We start from the raw sequence: 25,227 nt of genomic DNA on the forward strand, positions 1-25,227 counted from the left end.
CGGTATCCTCACATTTAAGCCGCACAAGTGAAAATGTATAAAAAATAGAAATGTTAGGCAAGTCCACAGACCCTGTAGAACCTGGCTCGTTAGCGCGTGAAGCAGAAGGTGACAGGGATTCGTTGTTTGTCCGTCCTGATGGGTCTCATGGGACGTGTAAATGCATTTGCAGCAATGTTTGCAAGAGGAGAGGCATTCTTTCTGCTTGTTAAATGTTTTTCTCTGTTAGATGAAAATTCTGTGACTAGTTCCAGATTAGTTTGTGTTTTCGATAAAACGTTTTGTGGTCGTAGCTGTCTTATTTCTTCTTTCAGCAAATAAACGTATAATTTTAAAATAAGATTGAAGCTAGCTCTACTTATTCACATTTCTCTTATTTTCAAAGGTTCATATCCGTTTTAATTTTCTGTCCAGAAAGATGGCATCCAGATGGAATTGTTTATCCCAAACTCACCTGGCTTGGGGAGGAGTTGCTGACCAAGCTGGCCAGGTGGTCTGTGGAGAGCGGGAAGAGTGGGTTTAAAAGCACCCTGTCCCTCATCTCCTTGCTGAAGTACAGCAGGGCCTACTGGGCGCTTAAGGAGAAATACAAGGACATGGTCAAGGTAATTGTGGGGAACAGCGTCCGGGACGCCCCTCGCTTACAGGAGGAAGTGTGACCAGACTACGCCGGGTAGAGTTGCTTTTCCTGTGCACCGTCTAGTTCTGTACGGACGCAGACTTAAGCCTTAGTATACCCACGTAAGTCCTGCGTCGCTCTGACATTCTTAGGGATGCACACCACAGCAGCGTTGGCAAGTGTTATGGAAAAGGATTTTTTTTTTTTTTTCCAAAAGAACAAAAGGGAAATATTTAAATTTAAGATAATTGAACATTAAATTACTAAATTACCGTAATTCTTTGGTATAAACTTAAAAGATATTTTAAGAAAATATATGAGAAATTAAAGTACAAAAGAAACTTCCAGAAAGGAGATAAATTTCATAACATGTGAACTTTATATCTAAGATGTAGAAAGAAGGTAACAGCAGGCCTCTGTGGGTGCGCACCCAGCTCAGTCGAGCCTCCTTTGTCCTCTTCCTAGTTTACCCCTCCCTCCTCCTCCTGGAAGCAAGCACGCTTTGTCATTTCCATGTTTCTCTTATTAGTCACCTATTGCTCTGTAGCAAAGCACCCCAGACTCACAGGCTTGAGGCAGTACCATTCGTTCTTGCTGAAGCGTGTGTAGGTCGTGGATCTGCTGACCTAGGCTGGCTCCCCTTCTCTCTCAGATCCTGGCCTTGTGTTCCTTCATCATCTTAGTAACCATTCAGCATCTTCAAGAAGGGACTTTTATATTCTTCCAGCTTTTAAAATTGTCCTTAGTGAAATGGCTCGTCTGAACTGTCTGTTCCACCGTGACGGGAAACAGAAATTGAACATTTGACATTGGCCATCGGTTTTTCCTCTTCTGCAGGTAACTAATTTTAATAACGAGGACTTGCACTTGCATAGCTAGTGTTTTACAGTTCTCAGAGCACCTTGATGGTCATCCTGCGTGGTGGTTAAGGCTTCGTCCCTGCTTTACACACAGGGAGATGCGGACACAACAGCTGAGTGACACTCCTGATGAATGACAGCTAGTCACTGACAGAGCACGGGGCTAGAGTACTGGCCTCTTGACCCCTGTCGGCCTCCCCACCCCCCTCCTCTTTGTGTCCTTGTTCGTTATCTTCCTCTGGGTAAACAATGAAGATGGAAGAGCTGAAGATAGGGAGAAAGAGCTGAGCATTTCCTCTGATGTCTAGTTGCCTGTCTGAATATCTGACGTACCTTGTCTATTGCAAGGTGTTGCGTGGACCGCGTTGCCCTTGGTGTGTCCTGCCACGTAGACTTGGTAGAGGGTTGTGTGTCTTTATGCACGTCTCTTACTATGAGAGACCGACGGTGAGTTTCTGTCTTTGGAACAAGCTCATTTTTGTTATTTTATTGCGTGGTTAGTCCGGATTGACTTACACCTTAAGGGAATATTCAACATTGTGAAATGGTGGGGAGATGGAGAACAATTTACATATGCTCTTGAAAATGTTTTAGGTGTGGCCTGAAGTAACTGATCCTGAGAAGTTTGTGTATGAAGATGTGGCTATTGCCACCTACCTCCTGGTAAGAATGTATGTAATCTGAGTGGGGTGGGTGGGGGAAGCCTGCCATGGGCAGATGCTACAGGAGTGGGCGACATTGGTCAAATTCATAACCTAGGCTGTTTGTAGTTCTCTTTGCCAAGGTTGCTTACACAATAATAGTTTTTTAACTTTGCATGGTGCTTTTGCATGAGTGTACAAGTTTGAATTGTGAAACGTAACTGCAGGCATTCAGCTAAATAATTCTTTCATAATTAATGGTCAACATGGAGATGCTGGCTGGCATATGGGAGCTCATGTGATTAGCACATCCCTTCCATTCCTAGCATTTGGTGTTTCTAGTTCTAGATCTTTCCTTAGCCAGCTTGCTAGCCACCTAAATTTGGACATGCTCTTTAACTTAATAGTCTGGATTTTTCTTATCTATAAAATATTTAGACTAGAGAATTTCCAAGTTCCTTTCAATTGCAATTCTCTTAGTCTTTTTAGAAATAGCATATTTTATTTTGATTATCAAAGTATACAAAACTTAAAGAATATAGAGAAAGCGTGAAGAAACTAACAATAACCTGTAAAGCTCTTACCCAGACATGGCCACTTAACTTTGGACTCTCGATGGAAGAAGAAAGCTCTGATGCTCCAGGCGGCATCACTCGAGAGCAGTGGGCCGATGCGCCACACTCTGCCTAACTATGTGTCACCTGAGCGAAAGCCCAGGGCCTCTGATGAGGCCTCTCCACCTGTGTGGGAGTGCGATTTGTAGTCTCACGTGGGGTTTGTGTCTGAATTATTCTGGGATAGAGTGAATTACAAACTGACTTTGTTTTGTTTTTTTCTGTTGACTAGATTCTATGGGAAGAAGAAAGAGCTGAGCGGGGAGTGACAGCTAAGCAGTCCTTTGTTGACTTAGGATGCGGAAATGGTCTTCTGGTCCACATCCTGAGCAGTGAGGGGGTAAAGCACGGTTCATGGCCGTTTCTAGTATCTTCTCTAGAGAGTGTCTTCAAATCCAGCCCAAGGTTCATTGAGATCTTTTTCTCCCGGTACGACCTGGATTCAGAGTCATCCTGGCTACTGGCATAGTGTCTGATTATAAACTTTGTTGCTCTGTAGAATGGGCAGCTTGTAAAACAGGAGGGAAAGACAGCCACCTCATTAGACTAGAAGAGCGGTTCTAAGGAACATGTGAGGCGTACCTATAAAACCACAGACTTTCAACAGCACATGTGTTTTTGCTGTCAAATAATTTTGTTTAGAAAACCCACCATTTCAAGGCACTGCAAGGGGAATAAAGGGCAAGGTGGGTTTCTGCCCTCGAGAAGCTTAAATTCAGCTCAGAGGACAGTCCCGGACACATATACCACAGTGTAAACTGTGGTGCTAGTTTGCAGCTGTTTTCTGCATCAGAGAAGTAAAGGCGGTCAGAGCAGGTCAGCAAACGTAAGCCGTAGCGCCCCATTCCTGGAGTTTCTGCTGTCGTCTCAGCCTTCCTGGTGAATCCAGTGCCTTAGGTGCTGTTCCCCCATCACCCGGCTCAGAGAGCTGGAGCTCAGCACCTTCACGCTCGAGGTGTGAAGCCCAGTCGTGATGACCCCACGGCTGATTTTCTTCTGACCGTAGCATTCTGCCTTATGGGATAGATATATTTGTCCTCAACTGTGGGAACTTGGAATGGAGTTGTTAAAATGTACTTTCTGAATTGCTTTGTAAAAGAATGGGTTTGTAATTGTAATACCTGTAAACAGGTTGTATGTAGGGTGTTAGCGCATCACATGGTGACCTGGAGGCTGGTAGGTGGAGACGCTGGGGGGTGGGGTTGCCTGTGAGCTAACGGGCGTGGCCACAGTGTACTTGGTAAGGACTCGCCTCACAGGATGGCTGTTGTCTTGGTTGGCAAGCTGGAAGAGCAGCCGTGCCCGACATCTGAACTAGACTGAGAGCCGAGAGAGCTGCTCCCTTTCCAGGCCTGTTTCCTGGGGTTCCAGCCCTGGAGGTGTTTCGGCCTCTCGGCTCTGCTTCCCCTTCGTAAAGGCTCGTGACGGCTAATGGAGTACAGGGCCTCATCCGCGTCTTGCAGGAGCCAGAGTGTCTGGAGAGCTGAGAAACTGCTGTGCCGTCTGTGAATGCTGAGGCTCTGTTGCACTTCGCGCTGGTGGCAGCCCCTGCAGAGTGTAGTTTATTTTGCTAGTTTATTATGATGTGCTGAGCTTAACCTTTGATTTCTGAAATTAATTATTTTAGCATCCAGGCCGAGGGATTGATATCCGAAGAAGAAAAATCTGGGACATGTATGGACCACAGACTCGCTTGGAGGTACTGGCTTTCTGCATTTATTTGACCTCAGCTTGGTTTTCCCTGGTGGCCGTTGTCTCAGTGGGTATGTTTCTGTGTGTCGGCCAATCAGAAATGCCAGGCATAACAATTCATATTAATCTAGGTGCTCTGAGATTTAAAGAAGGGTGAGTCTTCAGACTTTCCAAAACCTTCTGGTTAAATTGAAGAAAGGATGCTGACCTCCGGAGCTGGAGATGCTCTTTCCTCCCCTAGGTCTGCTGCAGGCAGTTTGCATCTTGTGTAGGTGCCCTTGCTACCTTGGGGGCAGAGGATGGACCCTCGATCTTCTCTGCATGTTCTCCGGTGCCCGTGACAGGCCATTTGTTCAGACAATCACTTAGCATGTGTCTTTGTGCTCATGTGCTTTTAAGGAGTACACATCGTGGGGCCCACACAGATGAGCGGTGAACTAGAGTGCCATGTCAGGGCTGGTACAAAGGAGGTTTAGGGGCCAGGGACTTGCAGGAGGGACTCAGCCCCGCCTGGGATTTTCAAGAATGCTTCCTGGAGAGCCATCCTGGAGCATCCTCCTCAGGGGCAAGTGGGGGGTGGCGAGGTATCCAGCACAGAGTTGAGATGCACCCCTGACCAGATGGCCTCCTGGCTCTCGGATATGCAGGACATGAGGGGTAGAGCGGACCGTGTGTCCCAGACGCTTTCTCACATATCTGTGCCATATATATTTTTTTACCCTTCACATTTCCTTGAAATGGGACATTCTCTTTTTCTTAATACCCCTACCCAGAGATAATCACTATTTTTTCTTTATGGACATAAATACACATACTTTTAAAAATGACATCTGTGACCGTATTGTATGTAGAATTTTAGCTCTAGCTTTTGTTCGGTAACATCTCATCCTTGGCGTTTTCCAAAGCCTTCAACAATTACTTGTAAACATTGTTTTTATTGTTTTTAAAGATAGGCACCTGAGCTAACATCTGCTGGCAATCTTCTTTTCTTTCCCTCCTTCTTCTCCCCAAAGTCCCCTGGTAGATAGCTGTATATTCTAGTTGTGACTGTCTCTGGTTGTGCTGTGTGGGACACTGCCTCGGCATGGCCTGACGAGCGATGCCGTGTCCACGCCCAGGATCCTAATCGGTGAAAGTGTGGGTGCCGAAGCAGAGCATTCTGAAGCAGGGCCCAGTTGGCCATGGGGCCAGCCAGTAAGCATTGTTTTTAAATGGGTGAATTCTCTTCCGTCCAATTGCATGGAACAGCCAGGCACCGAGTCTTGTCCCCACTGCCGACCCTCTGAGTGCTGTGTGCTGTTCCCCAGAGCTCTGTGTGTCTGGACGCGCTGGCGCCCTCGTGCGGCCCGGGCGGTCGGCTGTCCGTTTTATGCCCCTCTCACAGGTGAGGAGCCCCTGCCGCAGGGAGGCTAGGCCACACGCACAGCACGCCACGGAGGCATGGTTGCTGCCTCGACTCTTCTCCTTTTCTTGACCACCTGCTGTCAGATTAAGGTTACACCGTGTAAATCTTAGTCCACTTTAAAAGGAATCTTTTTCATAGGGCTGGATTTTAAAAGATTTTTGATAATATTGCCATGATGCTTTTCAGAAAGGTTTACTTGAAATACACTTTCATTTCAGGAAGAATCTTGAATGCTGTAAGAGATGTATCCAAAAAAACAGGAGAAAAAGTAAGGGATTCACATGTTTACCAAATATTTGAGTGCCTGCTGCCTGCCAGGCATTCTTTTAGGTGCCGACGTTCAGCGGTGATGAAAGGTTCCTGCCTTCGTTGTGTGGGGAGGTGGGGACAGACAGCCCAGGGATAGATGAGTGGGCGCGTGGTGCCTCAGGTGGTGGTAACAGCTAAGAAGAGGCGGAAACCTAGGGAGGCAGGGGTGCCGCCGCTGGGAGCTGGCAGGTCCCTTGCTGTAAGTAGAGGGACCGCTTCCCAGCACGGGGGCGCGGCGTGAGGAGTCGGGGAGGAGAGTGAGGGGAAGCGGCCTGGCCGCAGACATGCACACGCCCACGGAGCTGCGGAGACAGACCGCAGGTTTGCTCTGAGCCGGCCAATAGCCTGGTTTCAGCCCATGACCGTGGGGCTCAGTGACCCAGGTCACTCCACTTTTGGTCCAGAGCCTCTCGCTCGTCCTGAGTGTCCCCTAAGGGAGGGACGTGATGGGTTCCTCCTCAGCAGTGACCCTACAGCAGGGCCCCTGTCAAGTGTTTGTGGCTGTTGGTCTCTAGGGGAGGCCTCCCAGTAGCCAGGGGAGCGCTTGGCAGTGGGGCCCAGTACTTGGCTCTGGGACCCCGGGGTTGTGGCCGCCCTCCTGCGATGCAGCTTCTGCTGAGCGGCTCCCTGCTCGCCTCAAGACCTTAGTCCTGGAGTTAGAATGCGGGGGTGTGACTGGGACACAGCTTCTCATCCACCAGAGGGCAGAAGGCCGGCTTGGGAAATGACACCAGTATTTATTTTTCTTTATGGAGAATGTCAAGAACATATAGAAGCAGAGAGAAGAGTGTAATGAACCCCAGAAACTTATCAACCAGCTTCAACGCTCATTCTTTTATCTCCCCCTTCCCCCCCCCCCGCCCCACACATTAGTCCTGCTGTTACTTTGAAACAATTCTTAGGGATATCATTTCATCTGTAAATAGAAAATACAGTTTTTGAGACTATTTTTATATTTTCTCTCTACCTCACTTTCTTTTAAAGTTGAGAATGATATTGCAAAAAATAAAAGATCGGAGGAAGGGAAATTCATTGGAGCTGCCCAACAGCTCTTTATCTGCTGTTTTTCATTATATGTTTATGCTTTGCTTTATGCTACTGTCGGTGTCGCAATCCAATGTACACATCAGGATAGATGCGGAGAGGGCTGATGGCCACTCTGAGTTTATTATAACCAGCGTTTCAATATATACATAGCTTATAGCTGTTAAACATACACAGGTGTTCTGGATGAAGTAATTAGCAAATGCCAGGAATTCTTAGTGATTTCTCAAGGAGCCCTCTCTTGGCCTCTGTTTTGATATTATCATGTTGTTGCTGTGCTCCTATATTTTTATCTCAGAGCAGGCAAGGTCTCTTAGGCAACGGTCCCTCTTGCTCCCGATATCGATATCGTTTCTCCATCTGTGCCCCCGGGCGGCCGCCGCCTGGCTTAAGTTGCCCCCCAGGGGGTCTTACCCGTCATTGGCTAACCGGCCTTCTCACCTCCGGGTCACAGTTTGTTGGCAAGCTTTTTCCAGTGATTATTAACCCTTCCTGTGTCAGGGGCGGCTACAGCTACAAAGGTTTGCATTTGTTTATATCTTCATAGATTGTAATAAATTAAAACATACTTTAGAGATCTCGAGGTTGAAGAGTGTGTTGGTAAGCCAGATGATGTGCTGGGACGCTCTGCCGTCGTGTGTGCAGACCAGGTATTATTACACGGTTAAAATCAGGCTCTAAATTTAGGTATGAGGGTGATGATTTAGGCAAAAGGAATAACATGTTGATTTTAGAATTTTCTGTGTCCCTATGTTTTGTGAAAAAGCAAAATAATTTCTTTGGGTAAGAAGTTCAAACAGCAGTTGAATAAGCCCTCTGTTTAAGTTGTGACCCTAAGGAAGAGCTGGCCGGCATGAGGAGCCTCTTAGAGAACGGGTAGAAGGTTCTAGTGCTGTATCTGAGGTTCCCTAGCAACCTGCCTCAGACTTTCTGTGGAGTGGGGGAGACCCTACCCACCCCGTCGTCAAGGCCTGCTGATAGAGTTGTGTTCTGATCTCTTGTGAATTTTTTTCTCATTGCACCTGGACCTTCAGCCTCAGTGCTAGAATAGTCTTGCTTATTCTGGTGTTAAATATGAGGGTAGAAGCTGAACTCGTTTCTGTTAGGCCTTCTGCTCTAGAAGAACTTGCCAGAAATGAGCGTGTTTTGTTGGCAAGTGCATAGTGCCTAGTAAATGAGTCATTTCCATGAACGATCTGGACATTCAAAGGCCAAGCATGGGATCCAGCTTCTTTTCATTCTTTCAAAAACCTCTTTTGCTTATAAGCAAGAGATGGTAAGAAAAAAGCCTGTTTCTAAAAAAGCATTGTGGTGATCACAAAGTGTCTTAATTTTGTTTGTGAAGCTGTATATGAAATAGGAATGTTGCAATTTGCTGTATTCAAAATGTCAGTTAAAAGTTTTCGTAAAACGTGGGGCTTGGTTGTCTAGTGTGCTGTTGGCAAGGTAACTGTAAATGTTGCTGTGGTAATCACTAAGTGTAAATTATGGTTTTGTTAATACAAGCCATTTAAAGAGACAAATAGGCAAATTTAAATCTAGAGTGGGTGGGAATAAAGATTTGGTTTGTTTTTAGATTATGCATATACCAGGTGAGTAATGTTATTTCCAATATTTTAATATACATATAAATAGAAGCACATATGCTTATTTAAGACCTAGAAAGACTGTAGAATTTAAATTCTATTTTTGTATACATTATATCTACAAGACTCTTGTGTTTTATTGTGAGAAATGGCCTTGAAAAGTGAGTGTTGTTGTAAAGTCTTCCCCATTTTGTTTTTTTGGCGAGAAAGATTGGCTCTGAGCCAACATCTGTTGCCAGTCTTCCTCTTTTTTTTTTCCTCCCCAAAGACCCCCAGTACACAATTGTAGGTCCTTCTGGTTGTGCTATGTGGGACGCCGTCTCAGCATGGCCTGATGAGTGGTGCCATGTCCATCCCCAGGATCCCAACCAGTGAACCCTGGGCCGCCGAGGTGAACTACCCGAACTTGACCACTTGGCCCGTCCAGCCCCTTCCGTTTGTTTTCATCAGGGAATGACACTCTGCTTACTTCCCTTGGGGATAGATTCCTCAGTTTTAAAATTAAGAGGATTTTGAGTGGTAGTGTAGTGTCTTTTCTCTCTCTTTCCAGTTTTTACTGACAGATTCACAATTGAGGCTGTTGATTTCAATAATTAACGATGGCCTGCTATTTAGCAGAAAGGATAGAGCTTTTATTTAAAGTTCTTAAGTCATAAAGCAAGCTGTTTCCAGCTTAACTAGAGAAATTATCAGAATGGTTAACATGCCTGTTCCGTGGGTTTTTCCTTGCCGTCTGAGAGTTTACAAAAGATAATAGGATAGTAGCAAAGAACTAATGCATACTTTATATGTCAGTTCTTCCTACCTCTGATCTTTTCATAGACGTGCTTCATTTTGCAGAAGGAAGCTTAGACTTCCAGGTTGTATCAGTGCATTATATTATGCACCTAAATCAACTTCAGACCTAGCTGCTCGCCACTTGCCCACTCTTAGGGCCATTTCGTCCTCCCATATTCTGCCAAAGATGAAGCAATTTCCATGTCCCCTCTCTCCTATAGTTCCTTTTTTGTTTTTGTAAAGAAGCACATTTTTAATTATCAAACAGAGATTAGCAGTCAGACAAGTGTTCGTTTCTCTGGTTGTGACACCGCCAAAAGTCGCCAGTACTCTCGGCACTCTGGGGCGGACATGGGCCCAGGGGTGTTCACTTTCTCACTCCTAGTCCTGCTATTTTGCGCAGGATGCCCAGAGGGGCTGAGGTCATGCCCAGAGCAGCTGTGCTTCCATGGGGCCTTGGCCCTCCCGCTGTGTCCTGCTGCCTCACTAGCTCTGCATTTATTTGCTAAACATTTAGTCTTGTTTTGTGTTTTTCTTTTAGGAAGGTGCAATCACACCAAGTGATAAGACCCTTTTCCCTGACGTTGATTGGCTAATTGGTAACCATTCGGATGAACTAACCCCGTGGATACCTGTCATTGCGGCCAGGTGAGTAAGTGGAGAAGTGAGCGGCTGGGGATGTTTGTTGCCTCAACCTTACTGTCCAGAACAGGAGCCACTAGCTGCTTGTGGTTATTAAGCACTTCAAATATAGCTGCTTCAAAGTGTTGAAGTGATGGTAGGTTGAATATATTGGGTTAAATTTAAAATAAATTCCCCATTTCACTATTTAAAATATGGCTATGGGAAAATGTAAAATGAAGGTTCCTTTTCATGTTATATTTCTATTGGACAATGCTGATCAAAACCGTGTTACTTCTACAATATTTGTATCCAGTCTTGAAAGATGTGCCATTTTTTGGAAGTATTTTTCTCATAACAGGAGGGTTTGTCTTCAGAGGAGAAAATCTGTCAGTATAAAGATGATTTCCAGCAATGTTTGTCTCTTCAAAGTAGGAACTCCAGGCGTCTGTCAGAGGTGGCTTATGCTTCTGTATCAGAAGGAGATGTCATCAAGATGCTGGTTATGGGGCCGGCCTGGTGGCGCAGCGGTTAAGTGCGCACGTTCCGCTTCGGTGGGCTGGGGTTCGCTGGTTTGGATCCCGGGTGTGGACAGGGCACCGCTTGGCATGCCATGCTGTGGTAGGCGTCCCACATATAAAGTAGAGAAAGATGGGTACGAATGTTAGCTCAGGGCCAGTCTTCCTCAGCAAAAAGAGGAGGATTGGCGGCAGATGTTAGCTCAGGGCTGATCTTCCTCAAAAATAAATGAATAAATGAATGAATAAATAAATAAATAAAAGATGTTGGTTGTGCTGCCATCCCCATGTCTCCTTCATCCAGGATTCTTTTGAGCTATTTTAGCTCTCAAGGGATAGCGCAAAGAAAATCTTAACCTTTGTTGTGCCTACCTCTGAAATTTCTTATGACAGCTGAAATCTCAAAGCACTTCAGAAAGTTTTAGATTCCAGTTGACAAGAATAACTGCAATGGAAAAATTTATTTTTTTCCTTTTTCTCCCCAAAGCCCTCCGGTACATAGTTGTATATTGTTAGTTGTGGGTCCTTCTAGTTGTGGCATGTGGGACGCCACCTCAGCGTGGCTTGATGAGCAGTGCCATGTCCGCACCCAGGATTCGAACCAACGAAACACTGGGCTGCCTGCAGCGGAGCTCGGGAACTTAACCACTCGGCCATGGGGATGGCCCCCATATAATTCCTTTTTTTTCTTTTGAGGAAGATTAGCCCTGAGCTAACGTCTGCTGCCAATCCTCCTCTTTTTGCTGAGGAAGGCTGGCCCTGAGCTAACATCCATGCCCATCTTCCTCTACTTTATACATGGGACGCCTGCCACAGCATGGCTGCCAAGTGGTGCCATGTCTGCACCCGGGATCCCAACTGGCGAACCCTGGGCCGCTGAAGAGGAACGTGCAACCTTAACCACCACCAGGCCGGCCCCTGTAATTCCTTTTTTACATAAAGAACAAAATTAGCCAGGAGCAAAGGTTTATGTTTTACCTTAGTACACCATTACCATGGGCTTTCTGCTGAATTTTCTTTAATGAATCTATTCAGGACTTTTGGTTTCTGTCTGTTGGTTGTTTTTGAAGGTCTTCCTACAACTGCCGCTTCTTTGTCCTTCCCTGCTGCTTCTTTGACTTTGTTGGGAAGTACCAGCGGAGGCAGAGCGGGAAGACCCAGTACCGGGAATACCTGGATTTCATTACGGAAGTGGGCTCGACCTGTGGATTTCACGTGGAGGAGGACTGCCTTAGGATTCCTTCTACCAAGAGAGTGCGTACGTCCTGACTGCCGTGGGTGTTCTCCATGCTGTGTTGCTGTTTAGATGGAAAGCTCAGGGCCGTGTCACAGAACCAAAAACGACAGTGTGATGTTTGAAAGTGTGAATGTTCCAGAAGGTGCCTGTGCCAGTGTCAACATCTCAGTCCTTGCTGGGGTTCAGAGGGCTCGTTCTGTCTGTACGGTCCCCTCCTCTGGAGGGGTTTGGCACTTCCTTCTGCAGGCCTGTAGCGGCTCTGCAGGAACCCTCCCCAGGTCTTTGCTGTCTTTGCAGAAACTGTGAGCAGCCCGAGGGGCCCTTCCTAGAGGAGGCGTCAGCTTGGCTTGTGTGGGTTGTGGCCCAGTGTCATCTGAGCTGGGGTGCTCCGAGTTGGCCTCCTTGGATTCCCAAATGATGGGCTGAGATTAAAAGTTGTTTTAGGGGCCGGCACCGTGGCCGAGTGGTTAAGTTCGCACGCTCCGCTGCAGGCGGCCCAGTGTTTCGTTGGTTCGAATCCTGGGTGCGGACATGGCACTGCTCATCAAACCACTCTGAGGCAGCATCCCACATGCCACAACTAGAAGGACCCACAACGAAGAATATACAACTATGTACCAGGGGGCTTTGGGGAGAAAAAGGAAAAAATAAAATCTTAAAAAAAAAAAAAAAGTTGTTTTAGAAGTTCAAAGTGACTTCAAATTTTCTTATTAAAAGGCTCATTACTTCAGATTTACCTGAAATGCAATCTGTCCAGGCAGAAATTGGCCTTGTGCTGTCTGAAAACAGTGGCCCCTCTCTGTGACCCTGCCTGGTGGTCAGGGCACACTGGGCGGGGTTCCTGCTTATTGCTCCAAGGACTTGACCCTCTGAAAGAGAGGAATCAGTTTACATTAATCTCTGACAACTGTCTTTTACAAGACTATGGCTGTGTGCTTCTTTTGAAAAACAAAACACAAAAATCCTTCATGTCTAAGTCACAGAGCTTGATCGCTTCGCGTGGTGAAAAGGACCAAATCCTGGGTCAGGATCTGGGCTCAGCTCTGGCCCTGCCGCTTTCCAGCAGTGCACTCGGGGGCAGATTGCAACACCTAGGCCCGCATCCTCGCCAGTCAGGTGGGGAGGAGCAGCTCTCCATGGCTCATGTTGAGGACCAGATAAAACAGCATCTTTGTCACCAGCTGGCAGTGATTGGGCCCCGCAGTCAAGGGCTTCAGGGACATCATTGCTGTCAATCCTATCACTGCTCAGAAGCATTTTGAAAATGTCCTTTGGGACTTGTCTTCAGAGCCTTCGTGTCATTCTCTTAAGTGCCCGCTATTTTGGCAAGTCATAGTCTTCTGAGGTTGGAATTGATTTTTGGGAACTGCTAGAGTTTGGGTCATGTAGGTGGGTACGAGGGCCCTGCAGTTTTGATTTCTGCATTTGTCGTTCCCTCACTAGTTGTAGGATCCTTGGACTATTGATTGATTTCTCTGAGCCCCAGCTTTCTTATCGCTGGGTGGCTTGGGGGTCAGATGCAAGGCGATGGCCACATGTAGCAGCTGTTTAGTGAGGACTGATCACGTGCCAGGCACTCTCAGTCCCCATACAGAGAAGTCAAGTCCCTGCCTGAGGTCACGTATTTAGCAGGTGGCAGAGCTAGAGAGCCATAAGGGGTGCCTCTGGTGTAAGTAGAAGTGTTTCCTTTCCTCACCTCTAACCTGGCTTTGTACTTAATGCCCAAGAACAGAGTCCTGAGATGCTGTGCTCATGGCAGCGTGGCTGGCCTGGGCCTCGCTCTCTCAGGGGCTCTGGAAGGGCAGCCTTCGTCTGGATGTGTGAAGGAGGAAGGGAGTAGTGTGAATTAAACATTGTGCTCCACCAGGCGCTCTCCTGGTCCACACGAGCATGCCCTCCCTCTGGCAAGGTCCCTGTACTGATGCCTCCTTCCTTCATAGCCTCGGCTCAGAGCTCGTGGGGGTCCATCAGGGTCTGTGCGGGGCGGAGTGGTGGCGGGAGGGCTGACCAAGGGCCATGCTGAGGGCTAGGCCCACAGTGCTCCTGGAGGGGTGGACTGGCTGGTGCATGTTTGTCAGAACTCTGCAAGTCTCAGCAGAGAGCTCCAGCTGCTGGTGTTTGTTTCTACATCATTGATGTTGTATTAGTTATTAAAATAAGAATCTCTTTCATGGTAAATATCAAAACTTTTATAGTTTGTACTCTAGAACAAGAGAATTCTATGGAGAACGCTGAAATAGACTCTAGGAACCTGCTAACACACTTGCTCTGCTCTCTTCAAATGCAGGTTTGTCTCGTCGGGAAATCCAGAACATACCCCCCCTCCAGAGAGCTGTCCCTCGATGAGCAGAGGACCCGGTACATTAACAGCAGGCGGGGCTGCCCTTTGGGCCCACCTGGCCGGGAGCCTGCCCCTGCTTCCCCCCAGGTTGCTGCCAGCAGTGCCCATCACCCCGGTGGCCACAGAGCCCTGCATGGCGCAGCTGGGCACGCGCCTGAGGCCCGGGCCTCCGAACTGTGGCTGCCTGGATTTCAGCCCAGAGAGAAAGCTCAGCGCACAAGGAACTGTGCTGCCCTCCCTCGAGACTTTGTTGACCAAGTGGTGTTGCAAGTGGCACATTTGTTGTTAGGTGGGAAGCAATTAACAGGAAGTTCTCCGAGTGGCACTTTGAAGACCTGGAATCGAGGAGGTAACCATGCGCCGCCGGGGGCTGCTGAGTACTTGCTGGGTTGCAGGCAGCGACTCTGTTCTCCTTGATGACTGGTTTAAAATGGTGTGGCCATCTTGAATTAAATACGCTTTAAGGAAACCGTGGTAATAACTAGGCTACCTATAATCTCCTTCTTTAGCGTTTTCCTTGTAGTTCCTATTAACACACTGGACTTTGGTTCCTCAGAGGAGGCAGTTGAGGTCAGAGTGGTAGTGTTTGGGCCTTTAATGGACTTTTCCAGAAGCATTCAGGCTTCAGGGTCTAGAGCGGCTCATTTCAGTCCATAGAGATTATCTAAACAGAAAGCAGGTTACTGAATGCCAGAAAAGTGCACTGTCCCCTTGAGTATTGGTAAGATGTTGTGATTTGATAATTTCATTTTCTTCAAAATCTCCAAAATGCAAAAATCAGACAAGATAAAAGGGAGACATTTGTGCCTCATTGTTCTCATGGGATGAGTAATGTGTTGAAATTAGTGGCACTCAAGAGAGCTAGGGGTCAAAGCATCAGCGTTGTTACTTTTGTGAGGTTGCTGTGAGTGGGGAAAGCCCCCGGGGCTGCTGGATGAGGAGCTTGGTTCTTCCTCCTTTGTGTCCTGTCGGGGCCCGTGCCTGTCAGCAGCCGGAGGGCGCTGGGGGCAGAGCCAGAGGCTCATCTCCTGGAGATTTTGGGTCATTGGAGGAAATTGAGGACCCCTCCCTCGGCCTGTCAGGGACTGCGGCCTGGCTGGCCCTGTGGGTGGGATGGGCCAGGGAGGAGATGGCAATTGGTTCTCCTCCTCTCCGAGCCTGGTCTTCCTCCTTGAAGTTGTCATGCTCAAGTTACTGTCTTCATGTTTTCACACCCCTCCCGTCTCTCATGCTTGCGATGTGGCAGTGCCATTGAGCATCGCCCTCCTCCAGGAATAATCCTGCCCTGCTAGGGTCTGATCAGGGGAGCCTCTCTGGGGACCCGGTCGCAGCCCTGGCCAGTGTGGCCCTGGTTCAGCTGGCTGACCATCCATGTAACTGTGGACCTCCAGCCCTGAGGTCCATGGGGTGTCCTATGGGCTGACACCCCACTTCCTCAGTGCACCCTGCTAAGGCAGGGCCAGAGTAGAGAGGAAGTCAAGCTGGGTAGAGGCTCCTAGTGGGTTCTCGAAGGGCACAGAGCCCCAGAGACTTGAATGAATCTTAAAATATGGAGTTTGACCCTTAATCCTCAGGATAGCCCTTTCCTCTGCCGGGTCCTTTGGGAAGGATTCCGCACGGGAGTTGCTAGTCTGCCTGGGATGGAACACCCTTTTAGTGAGCAAAGGCTGGATCTTTCCCTAGGCTCACAGGTAGATGGTGGGGTGGCTCTGATTATCAGGTCTCAGCCCTGCCCGCCCATGGGAGACATCTGGGAGCTGGGTGCCGTCCTCCCCAGGTTGGTCTCCCTCCATCTGGGGCTCATCTGTGGTGCTCCGGCTGCCCCCCTGTGCGTGAGAGGCGTGCTCCGGTGAGGTGGAGGTGTGCCCTTGGCCTGTCAGCCAGAGGTTCCACCCACAGGTGGGCTTCCCCTCCCTCAGTCACTGGAATTCGTGACCCTCTCCCCAGCCCGCCCTGGGCACAGGACCGTCCGTGTTTCCGAGTTCTGCGTGACGGATGAGTGGGTCTGTCCTCATGACCTGACTGATCTCAGACCCGGGTCTCCCCTCTGCGAGGCCTGGCTGGGAGACGCAGGGTGAGAGGAGGTAGCCCCTGCCCTCGAGGGGGGTCAGGACATGCCGTATCAAAGGATGAGCAGGTGGGAGGTGGCCAGTGCGTGAGTCAGCATCCAGGAGTCGGGGGGCCACCTCCCACCTCCTTGTAGTTCCTATTAACACACTGGACTGGGAGGGGCAGGGAAGGCTTTCTGGGCCAATATTTAACTTTTTCCTTGGACTCCCCGCTTCCTCTTGGGGTAAGTTTGAGGCAGCGGAGAGGTGCCCTGAGGGTGGGCTGTGCTTTGATAGGTGGGATCACGCCGCTGCAGGAGCAGCTGCCTGCCTGGTGTCCATATTGGCTCGCCTGTGGGCAGGCGGGCATGGTGAGCCCGCAGTGCAGGGCCTGGCAGGTGGACGCTCTTGGGGGTGACGGGCACCGATGGTCTGCCTGCGGAGCTCCAGCTGTCGTGAGCTATAGACTAAATTAATGAAACGTTCAATGTTCATGGTCTCCTGCTGACGTATGTAAGGGGTTTGAATTTAGAGAACTCGAGTTTAACAGGTTCCTAATAGCCTCTTGTTGTTTGGGGGAAACCCCATTTTCGACAGAGAGCCTGTCCTTGGCTGAGGTAGCCAGTGAGCTGGACAGGGAGACTCTGCAGAGGCTGAAGCGAGAATGTGGAGGCTTGCAGACGCTGCTTAGAAACAACCATCAGGTGTTCGAAGGTAAAGCGGTACGCCTTTGCAGGTGCCTGTTTCTGACGGGATACCGTGCTCCGCCTCCCCTGGGTCAGGATTTTCCTTCCTACACATCTTGGCATCGCCCCCTCTCCCCGCCACCTTTTTTCTTAGTGGTAAACTCTATTTTAGTTAAAACTCACAGAAGAGTTGGGAAGGTAGACTAGAGTGCCCCTCTGCCCCTCACCCAGTTCCCACCTGTGAGCCTCTCACATCAGGAGAGGACACTGCCACACCCCCCCTTTGATTTGCTCCCACCTCTCTGGCTCAGCGCCCCCAGGCCTGGAGTTGCCACTTGCAGGATGTGTTCGCTCCTCACTCAGAAGGAAGTTGAGTCTGAAAGCTGCTGCTTGGGCGCCCCATGTGGCCTGGGCAGCCTTCTTGGGTGGGGGCTCTTCATTTACCTTGCTTTGGCCTTTGGCTGCCTGCACACTAGAAGCATCCTGAGCTCCCAGCCAGGCCCTGGGCAGTTTAGAGGAGGGAGCCCCGATTCCTGCCGGCTCTTGCACCCTGTGTACCTGCGCTGGGGCCTCGGGAAGTCTGCCCCTCAGGGGTGAGGCGCTCCCTGCCCTCCTGCGCTGACGCCCTGGTTCCAGGACTGCCGGAGCGGCAGGGCCAGGCGCCTGTGTGCTCTCACTCAGTCTGCAGAGCAAGGCAGCACTGGCCCTGCTCCACCCCCACCCCAAGTTTACGGTGCCCGGGAGGGGAAAGTGTCACAGACGTTTACACGGGCACCCAAGGTTTAATTTGTTCCGTTAGTTGAAGTTTTCAAGCGTACACAAAAGAGCTCCTGTCTGCCCCTCATCCAGATGGGCAATAATTGGTCATATTTGCTTCTTGAAGCTTTCTCCCTGTTTTTCTTTGTGGAAGTGTTTGAAAGTGCCTCCCAGCCAGTGTGCTGTTTCACCCCTCCATGCTTCCGTATGCATCTGTAAAAGTAGCTGTGTCCTCTTGGTCACCATAATGTCGCGGGCATGTTTCCCTGGTGTCGTGAGGTGCAGGGAGACCTAGGCAACCTGGAGGGCCGGGAAGGCCGCGCTGAGGGAGTGACGCTGGGGCTGGGAGTAGGAGTCAGCTAGGTGACGAGGACGAGGACGGGACGTTTGAGGCAGAGAGCAGCCTGCGCGAAGGGGCTGAGTTGGAAAGGAGCAGGATTGGAGGCTTGATGAGCGAGGGGTGGGGGTAGGCGGGGCTGTGAGAAGGACTTGGGCCTCTGACTAGCACGGGAGTGGTGCCACGGATGTGACGGTGTGAGAGTAGGAAGGAGCAGAGCTGGCTTCCAGTCTGGCTGCAGTGTCACTGTCTGTGTGACCTGCCGTACGAAGGGCCCTGAGCCCTATTGGTCACCGGGCCTGCCTGCTCTCTCTCACGTTGGGTCCATGAAGGTCAAGTGCCGTGTTCAAGTCCCCCCACAGAACAGCACCTGGTTCCCATAGTACTTAAGAAGGGGAAGCGAGTTTGATGCTGTTTCTGCTGTGAAATGTCTCATGAAGGCTGGGGGTGGGCTAGTGCTGTGTACTTCCAACTAGCTCTTCTTTCCGGGAGGCGGAGGGCAGACACTAGATGTACAGAAGCGCTGGTCCAGGGTGGTGGTATCTGCAGATGTTCCGTGAACGTGGGCTCCAGGGAAGAGCAGGCTTGCAGGGGCTGTCGACGTGCCCTGTGGGCCCAGCCTTGACCTGCTGAGAACATGGGCTCCTGTGAGGGTGTGACATGCTGGTCTGGCTCAGGAGCCCTGCCCACACCGCCCCTTCCTTCCACCCACCCCTGCCCCACCCACCCCCTTCTGCCAGACTTAATCCCTCAGTGCCTCCTGTGTGGCCTGCTGGCTTGTGTTTCTCTGGGCCCTTCACTCACAAGGCTGTTCCCTGTCCCCACCTCCGTGGTGCCCTGGTCTCTCCGATGATGTAGCTCAGCTGCCGTCTCCTCCAGGAAACCTTTCCTAAACAGCTTTCCATCCACCCCCACCCAGTCCTGCCTCCTCTGGGTCCCCAGGCTCTGCACCAGTCACATCATTGCCCCAACTAGACCCTGGACTCTCTGGGGCGGGCCCAGGTCTTACTCTGCAGCCTGAGAAGCAGCCCAGAGCTCACTGCTTTGGTGCTAGCATGTGTCACAGGATGAAGAAATGAGTGGCCCAGTGAGGAGGGTACAGTCATGGGACCCCTCCTCACCAGGGGCAAGATTGTTGGGTCCCAGGGTCCCCGACCCACAAGGTGCCATCTGTGGGCATGGCTCTCCATGTCCATGCCCTGGCTGGAGGCTGCAAACTAAGATGATGGCTTCTCTGTTCCTGCCCCAGGACCTGGCAGAGGAGGCAGGCACACCAAGTCGTGGGTCCAGCACAGTGGCCAGGTGCCTCAGTGGGGTCTGTGTGGGAAGGAAGCAGCTGGCCCTGCTGGGTGGGGGCTTTTCCAGGGGTGAGGGAAGCCATCATGCCAGCACAGAATGGAAGTCCAACCTGAGGCTACCGGCACCTGCTGGGCCCCATGAGAGGGGTCCGTACACCTGCCGGGCCCACAGGAGGGGCGTGGGCGCATACTGGGCCCGCAGAACTTGTCTAGGGACGCAGGCAGCTTTCTGGACCCCAGGATTTGAGCCAGTCCCCCCCACCCATCAGTGTGCTGCTGCCGAGTGGGGTGGTCAGACGTGACTCAGCAGGGCAGGGAGTAGGGAAGGAGGCACGTCTGCCCACTCCCTCAGCCTGTAGACCTCTCAAGGGTGTGGAGAGCTGCCGCCTTCTCTTCTCTGCCTCCACGTGGGCACACCTCACTCTCTCCCCTGTGCGTGCACACGAGAGCTCAGATGTGCACGCCTGCACTGTCTTCCCCCCCATGGGTGCATGTGAGAGCTTGAGTGTTCACACCTGCACTGTCCCCTTCCATGCATGCACGTGAGAGCTCAGATGTGCACGCCTGCACTGTCTCCTCCCCACGTGTACATGTGAGAGCTTGAGTGTGCACGCCTGTGGTGCCTTTGGGTGCCAGCTGCCTCTGCGTAGCTACACTTGGTTTTCATTTCAGCTTGATTTCCTTGGATAAGTGCTGCTGTTAGGATGGCGGTCAGCTTTATAAGGAGAGCTGGAGTCTCCATATTTGCGGGTGGGGGAGATGCAGAAGCTGAGGCCAGGAGGGCAGGCCCCGCTGGTGGGTGGAGGAGGTGGGACGCGGGCGGCCTTCCTGAGCTGGAACTTCCTGCCGTGGCTCAGCCCTGGCCCAGCTGCCTGCGTCCTCGGTCTCAGAGCTTTGGGCATTGGCATCCCACTGCAACCCCGACGGGGGCTCTTCCTTCTCTTTGTCCCAACGCGTTTTTTTGTTTGGTTTCATGAAATAGTAGCTTTTTTCTCCGTTATAAATATGCGTGTGTGTGATTGCTTTTCTCTGCTGTTCACATCAGAGGTCACATTTATTCTTGGAAACACTTCTGAGTAGGAGGCTTGGGGACTGAGCTCTGAGTAAACATTCTGCTTCCAGTCATGCAAAAACTATGCACTGGAGCTGGGTCTCATTCTGTCTGAGGGGTTTTAAGTGACGTGGCCAGGCTCTAGTGATGTTTACAAGAGTGAGAGAGTAAAGATGACTTTGGATGCCTGCAGTTCAGCCAGTGCCAAGCACCCTGTGTGCCAGGCACCGCTGGGCCGCCACGCAGAGGCCGTGAGCGCGGTGCATGAGGCCAGGGGCCCGCTCTCGTGCCCGCCCCCAGGGTCGCACAGCCTGGCATGCAGGCGGTCAGGAGGTTCTGGCCAGTGGGGCGTGTGTGTGCCCATGCCGTGCTGAGTGGTCTGCGCGGGTGGTCTCTCTAATCCCTGCGCTCATGGCCGTGAAGGTGTGGACTTGCCCAGGGTCTCCCTGGGTGGAGGGGCTGGGCTGGCAACCCAGGCCACATCTGACCAGAACCAGTGCTTCGTCCCGGTACGTTGTCCATAGTGACTTTCCGGAGAACCTTGAACCAGTTCCTCAGAACACTGGTTAAGGTAGCGTCTGCTGTCAGAAACAGAGGAAACGAAACAGTTTCCTGTGCTGTGTTCAGCAGGTCCGAGGGAGCGCACGTGAGGGCCGACACTTCAGGAACGCTGGATGGGAGGGGAGCTTTGGGAGGGCGTGTGTTGTCCTCCAGTTCCATTTTAAAATTGGGACCTATTTCTGCATCAGCAGAGTCTAGCGCTGGGGCTGGAGCAGGCACCCTGGATGCTGGTGCCCTAGGCTGCCTGGCACAAGCCTGCCCAGAGTGGGAGCTGGGGCTGTGAGGAGGGGGATGCCAGAGAGCTGCCCTGTGTCCTGGGTGTGGGGGTGGGGGGCACACGTCAGCTGTCCTGGCCAACCTCAGGGCACCCCGGCCTCTGCCATCTCCAGGGTCACCCCTGTGTCATTAGCCCCGACTCCTTCGCCTTAGAAATACTAGCTGGGCCCGTTTTTCCCTGGCCTTTCAGGTATTGCTCCAAAAATGTGGCTAGATATCATATTTCGTGAAACCACCTGTGGAGGGCCTGCTGTAAGCCAGCCTGGCCTGAGGGGAGGGGACATGGCCTGACCTCTGGAGGGCAGAGGTCCCTGCCCAGGCTTGCCCTGTGAGCCCCTACCCTGTCCCCTGTATTTCTCTTGAACCCGGCCAGGACATCAGGCTGGGCCAGTGCTCCTCAGCTTTCTGGGGCGCACACTCCGGGAGTCTGGTGGGAGTCTTGCCCCCAAAGCCCTTTCTGCACACACCTCAGGGGTCTGACTCCCCATCCCACTGGCCTGGGCCGTGTCATTCCCTGCGGCGCCAGGAGGTGCTGCTGTGGGAACATCCAGTGGAACACAGCGGGGTTTGCGTGAGCTGAGCGTCAGCGTTGTTGGAGCAGTGCAGCAGGATGGCTCCGTGGAGGGGACAGAACTGAGCCTGGCCCTGAGTAGGTGCTTCTTGGCGGCCCCGGGAGGATGAATCCCTCGTTCGCATCCCTCCCTACAGGGAGGCGCCCCTGCAGCCCCTGTCTCCGGTTTCAAGGGAGCGTGACGTCAGTCTGTGAAGACAAACAGTCTCATTATGGCCACGACACGGGTCGGTTTGAAAGTGGAATTCAAGCTTAATTCACACTCTCAGGTTCTCCTTGGAAGTCGGAGCACCAGGTTTGTTCACTGAGCTCCCTCTGTTTCTGCCCAAGCCTCTCCCGCTCCAGGTGACTTTCCGGCTTCCAGGGAAAACCAGGACGGGTTTGGTTGCTTTGGCTGCATTTCCCGTGGAGTTGTCGGCTCCTCAGGATGGAATGGCCAAGTGGAAGCTCTGGGGCGGGTCTCAGTCGAGTAGGGGTGACCGGCTCAGGAGGCAGCTGGGTGGGGGCCCAGTCAGCTGATGGAACTGTGCTCCCCCCGGCCTCCATCCCCCGCTGCTCTGGGGTCCTCCAGCTGCCCAGCTTTGAGGTCACCCCAGCCACCCAGGTCCCTCCCAGTGCGTCTCTCAGCCTCCCTCTGCTCCAGGCGGGCCTCTGTGAAGCCCTGCGCCTTACCCTGTCTACACTGGGGGGCTTTGGTTGTGGGGTGCCTACACCTGGTGTCCCTGCAGCCTGCCGGTCGTCTTGCCACCTGGGGAAGGCCTCTGGCGCCTCGCATTGTTTCCCCTGTGTGATGCGAAGATCGGTTTCTGACGTGTCCTCAATCAGGGACCACGTTTATGGTTCCTACACTCCGGGCTCCGGGCCTCAGCTTGTTTCCCACAAGCCCGTCCCCCAGGCTGTCCCAGCCACTCTGTCCTGGGGCCACACTCTGGATCTCGTCATCACCAGAGCCTCGGCCTCAGGCACCGGGCTCCTCACCCCTCCCTAGTGTCCAGCACGCACCTCCTGATGGCTCCCAGTCCCGCTGGTGCCGGCCCCTCCACACTCCCACACCCCGGGACGCCTCCACCCACTCCCTGCCTGCTCGCTGCCCGCGGGCGCTGTGCCTCTATCACTTCACCCTTTAGGTGGGGACCGCAGGCCTCAGGGCGGGTTGGGTGCTGCTGGTCACTGCTTGAGATCTCAGCACCTTGTCTCCCTCCCTCTGGGCGCTGGCTTGCCGAGGCAACTGGTCTCGCGTCACTGCATCCCTGGCCCTGGCCGGCTGCCTCCCACAGATCCTGGGCAGTTAATGGACTTGCAGGTTAACTTCTTGGCTGTGTCTTTTGTCTGTTCCAAACCACAGTTCTGGACGGGAGAGTTCACATTCGCGACTGGAGAGAACAGAAGCCACCGAAGAAAAAGCAACCGGAAGCAAAACGGAAACTGGTCCCTGAAGCTTTCAAAAGCCGTGTCTGCTGGTTTTTCATGCATCACCCTGACGGTTGTGCTCTGCCTTCACCCTGCTGCCCGTTCGCCCACGGGCCTGGGGAGCTGCGGCTGTCACTGACTGCCAGGACGAAAGAGCGGGTCTCGTGAGCTGCTCTGCCCTGTGAGCAGGGGCCTGGTGCTGGGAGGCCATGCCGGAGGTGTCCCGGCTCCTCAGAGCCCTGTGGCTTCTGTGCTGGTGGGGGCTCCACTGGCTTCCGTCTGCTGTCCTCCACATCACCATGGTATCGTGGTCATGTGACACGGACATGAGCAGCTGGAGCCACTCTTGCCCCACCCCTTTGCTTGCTGGGGTGTCTTAGATCAGGCCCTCTATCCTGTGTTCAGCAGCATCTTATCAGAAAGAGAGTGGGAGAGTTCTTACAGCGACTTGGAGTTTGGAAGACATAGGAAGTGCTTGACTGGCCTTTCTGGGCGCCGTTCTGGCTTCTGGATGCTTCGAGTTCAGGGTGTGAGAAGAACAGGGTACCCCGAGAGGTGAGCCGTCCTGCCAGCAACTGGCCGACTGGAATCCTGCCGCTCCAGTGCTCACCGCCCTCTTCCTGCCCTGCTCTAGCTCTCCCCACAGGCACGTTAATTCTTTTCATTCCAGGCAAAAAAAGTCCTAATGTATTTCTCTGTGAAGTTATTTTTTCACTTCATTCAGAATGCCGCCTCCGTAGATGCTGTGTTGCCCTGGTTTTCCGTGGGGGCGTCCTGGCGACCTTTAGTTGTGTAGTTCCTGTGGTGCGGGTATTCTTAGTTCACTCCATGTAATGAGAGTAAACTCATTCCTTTCTGTGGGAGGTGCCCAGCTCGGTGCTGCACGGCTGGCGCTGGGGCTGGGGCTGCCACAGGGCTCGAGGCCCTGCCCTCGGGAAGCCCCCTGTCGGCTGGGGCCCCCAGATCCCAGGCCTCCCACACCCATGTGGTGGCTGTGGCGTTTCCCACTCGCTCAGCCCCTCCCTTGCACGAGGCTGCAGAGATGCCACTCTAGCCACAGTTGGCTTGCCTCTGCAGATGGAGCTGTTCTGACCAGCGAGGCAGGAGGGAACTGCTGGGGTTCCTGGGGGCGATGTCTTTGCTGTGGAGCCCCCTCTTGCCCTGGCTGCTGCCATTGCAGGGGATGCCTGGTGTAGGAAGCTGTGAGTGGCAGAGCAGAAAGATGGAGGGAGCAGGTTCCCTGATGTCCTGAGCTGCTGGGTTAGCCAGCCCTGGAGCTGCACCTCCCCACCTCTGACCTCTGCCGTTCACAGAGGTGAAGCATCTTCCCTGGGGAGCCAGGGGGCCGAGGTTTCCTGTTACTTGGTGCCTAGCACATCTGGGACTATCCCTTCAAGACAAGCCCGCTGGCCTCCCTATCCTGGGAGCAGACCTGGGGCCGCCCGCTTCTCCTTCCTCTTGGAAGGGGAGCATCTCCTGAAGGATGGAGTGGGAGCCCCAGGCCTGCCTAGGCCCCCTGCATGTGCAGGGTGTGCAGCCTGAAGGACCACGCCCATGCGCACCTGCTTTCCTTTTCCAGCGTGACTCACGGAGACGTGCTGCAGCGGGCACGGACGCCTGGCTCTGTGATCAGTACTCCCGGATTCAAAACCCAGCTCCAGAGCTGCCTGTCCTGGGGCACACGGGGTGGCCCTTGGTAAAATGAGCTGTTCCCCAAGTCTTGGGACAGACAGTTTGCCCTGAAAAGCCCAAGGATACATCCTAGTTGGCGTCAGCAGGGGGTGTTAGATGATCTCAGGTCTCCTGGACACCCCTGGGAGACACCTGCCCCAGCCAGTGGTCATGGTCTCTGCCCATCTTGGTGGGGTCCTGCCAGGCTGAGGGGACTTGCCTATACCCCACCAGGATTGCAGAAATGGCCTTGGTAGGCCGTGTCACTGGATCCAACTTCTGAGTTCCAGGTACCACT

At 52.1% G+C, this 25,227-nt stretch overlaps 1 protein-coding gene across 6 annotated transcripts in view; it reads left to right on the forward strand.

Moving 5' to 3' along the window:
• TRMT44 (tRNA methyltransferase 44 homolog) overlaps window positions 1-25,227 on the forward strand; it is a 56,189-nt gene that overhangs the window by 8,257 nt on the left and 22,705 nt on the right. For 2 of the 6 annotated variants that reach the window (XR_011502379.1, XR_011502380.1), the window contains exons 4-12: window positions 386-605; window positions 2,074-2,142; window positions 2,967-3,074; window positions 4,362-4,433; window positions 10,089-10,195; window positions 11,757-11,940; window positions 14,211-14,613; window positions 16,910-17,026; window positions 23,194-23,904. Coding sequence is in view for 4 of the 6 variants with exons in the window: in XM_070506328.1 (XP_070362429.1) it covers window positions 386-605; window positions 2,074-2,142; window positions 2,967-3,074; window positions 4,362-4,433; window positions 10,089-10,195; window positions 11,757-11,940; window positions 14,211-14,613; window positions 16,910-17,026; window positions 23,194-23,426 (1,513 nt within the window). In the remaining 2 variants the exon portion in view is untranslated. Of the gene's footprint in view, window positions 1-385; window positions 606-2,073; window positions 2,143-2,966; window positions 3,075-4,361; window positions 4,434-10,088; window positions 10,196-11,756; window positions 11,941-14,210; window positions 14,614-16,909; window positions 17,035-23,193; window positions 23,949-25,227 lie in introns of those variants that run through there. The other 4 variants (XM_014855196.3, XM_070506328.1, XM_070506330.1 and 1 more) reach the window with 4 other exon arrangements.

This window comes from Equus asinus, chromosome 3, assembly GCF_041296235.1.
Source record: "Equus asinus isolate D_3611 breed Donkey chromosome 3, EquAss-T2T_v2, whole genome shotgun sequence".
Classification (NCBI taxonomy): domain Eukaryota; kingdom Metazoa; phylum Chordata; class Mammalia; order Perissodactyla; family Equidae; genus Equus; species Equus asinus.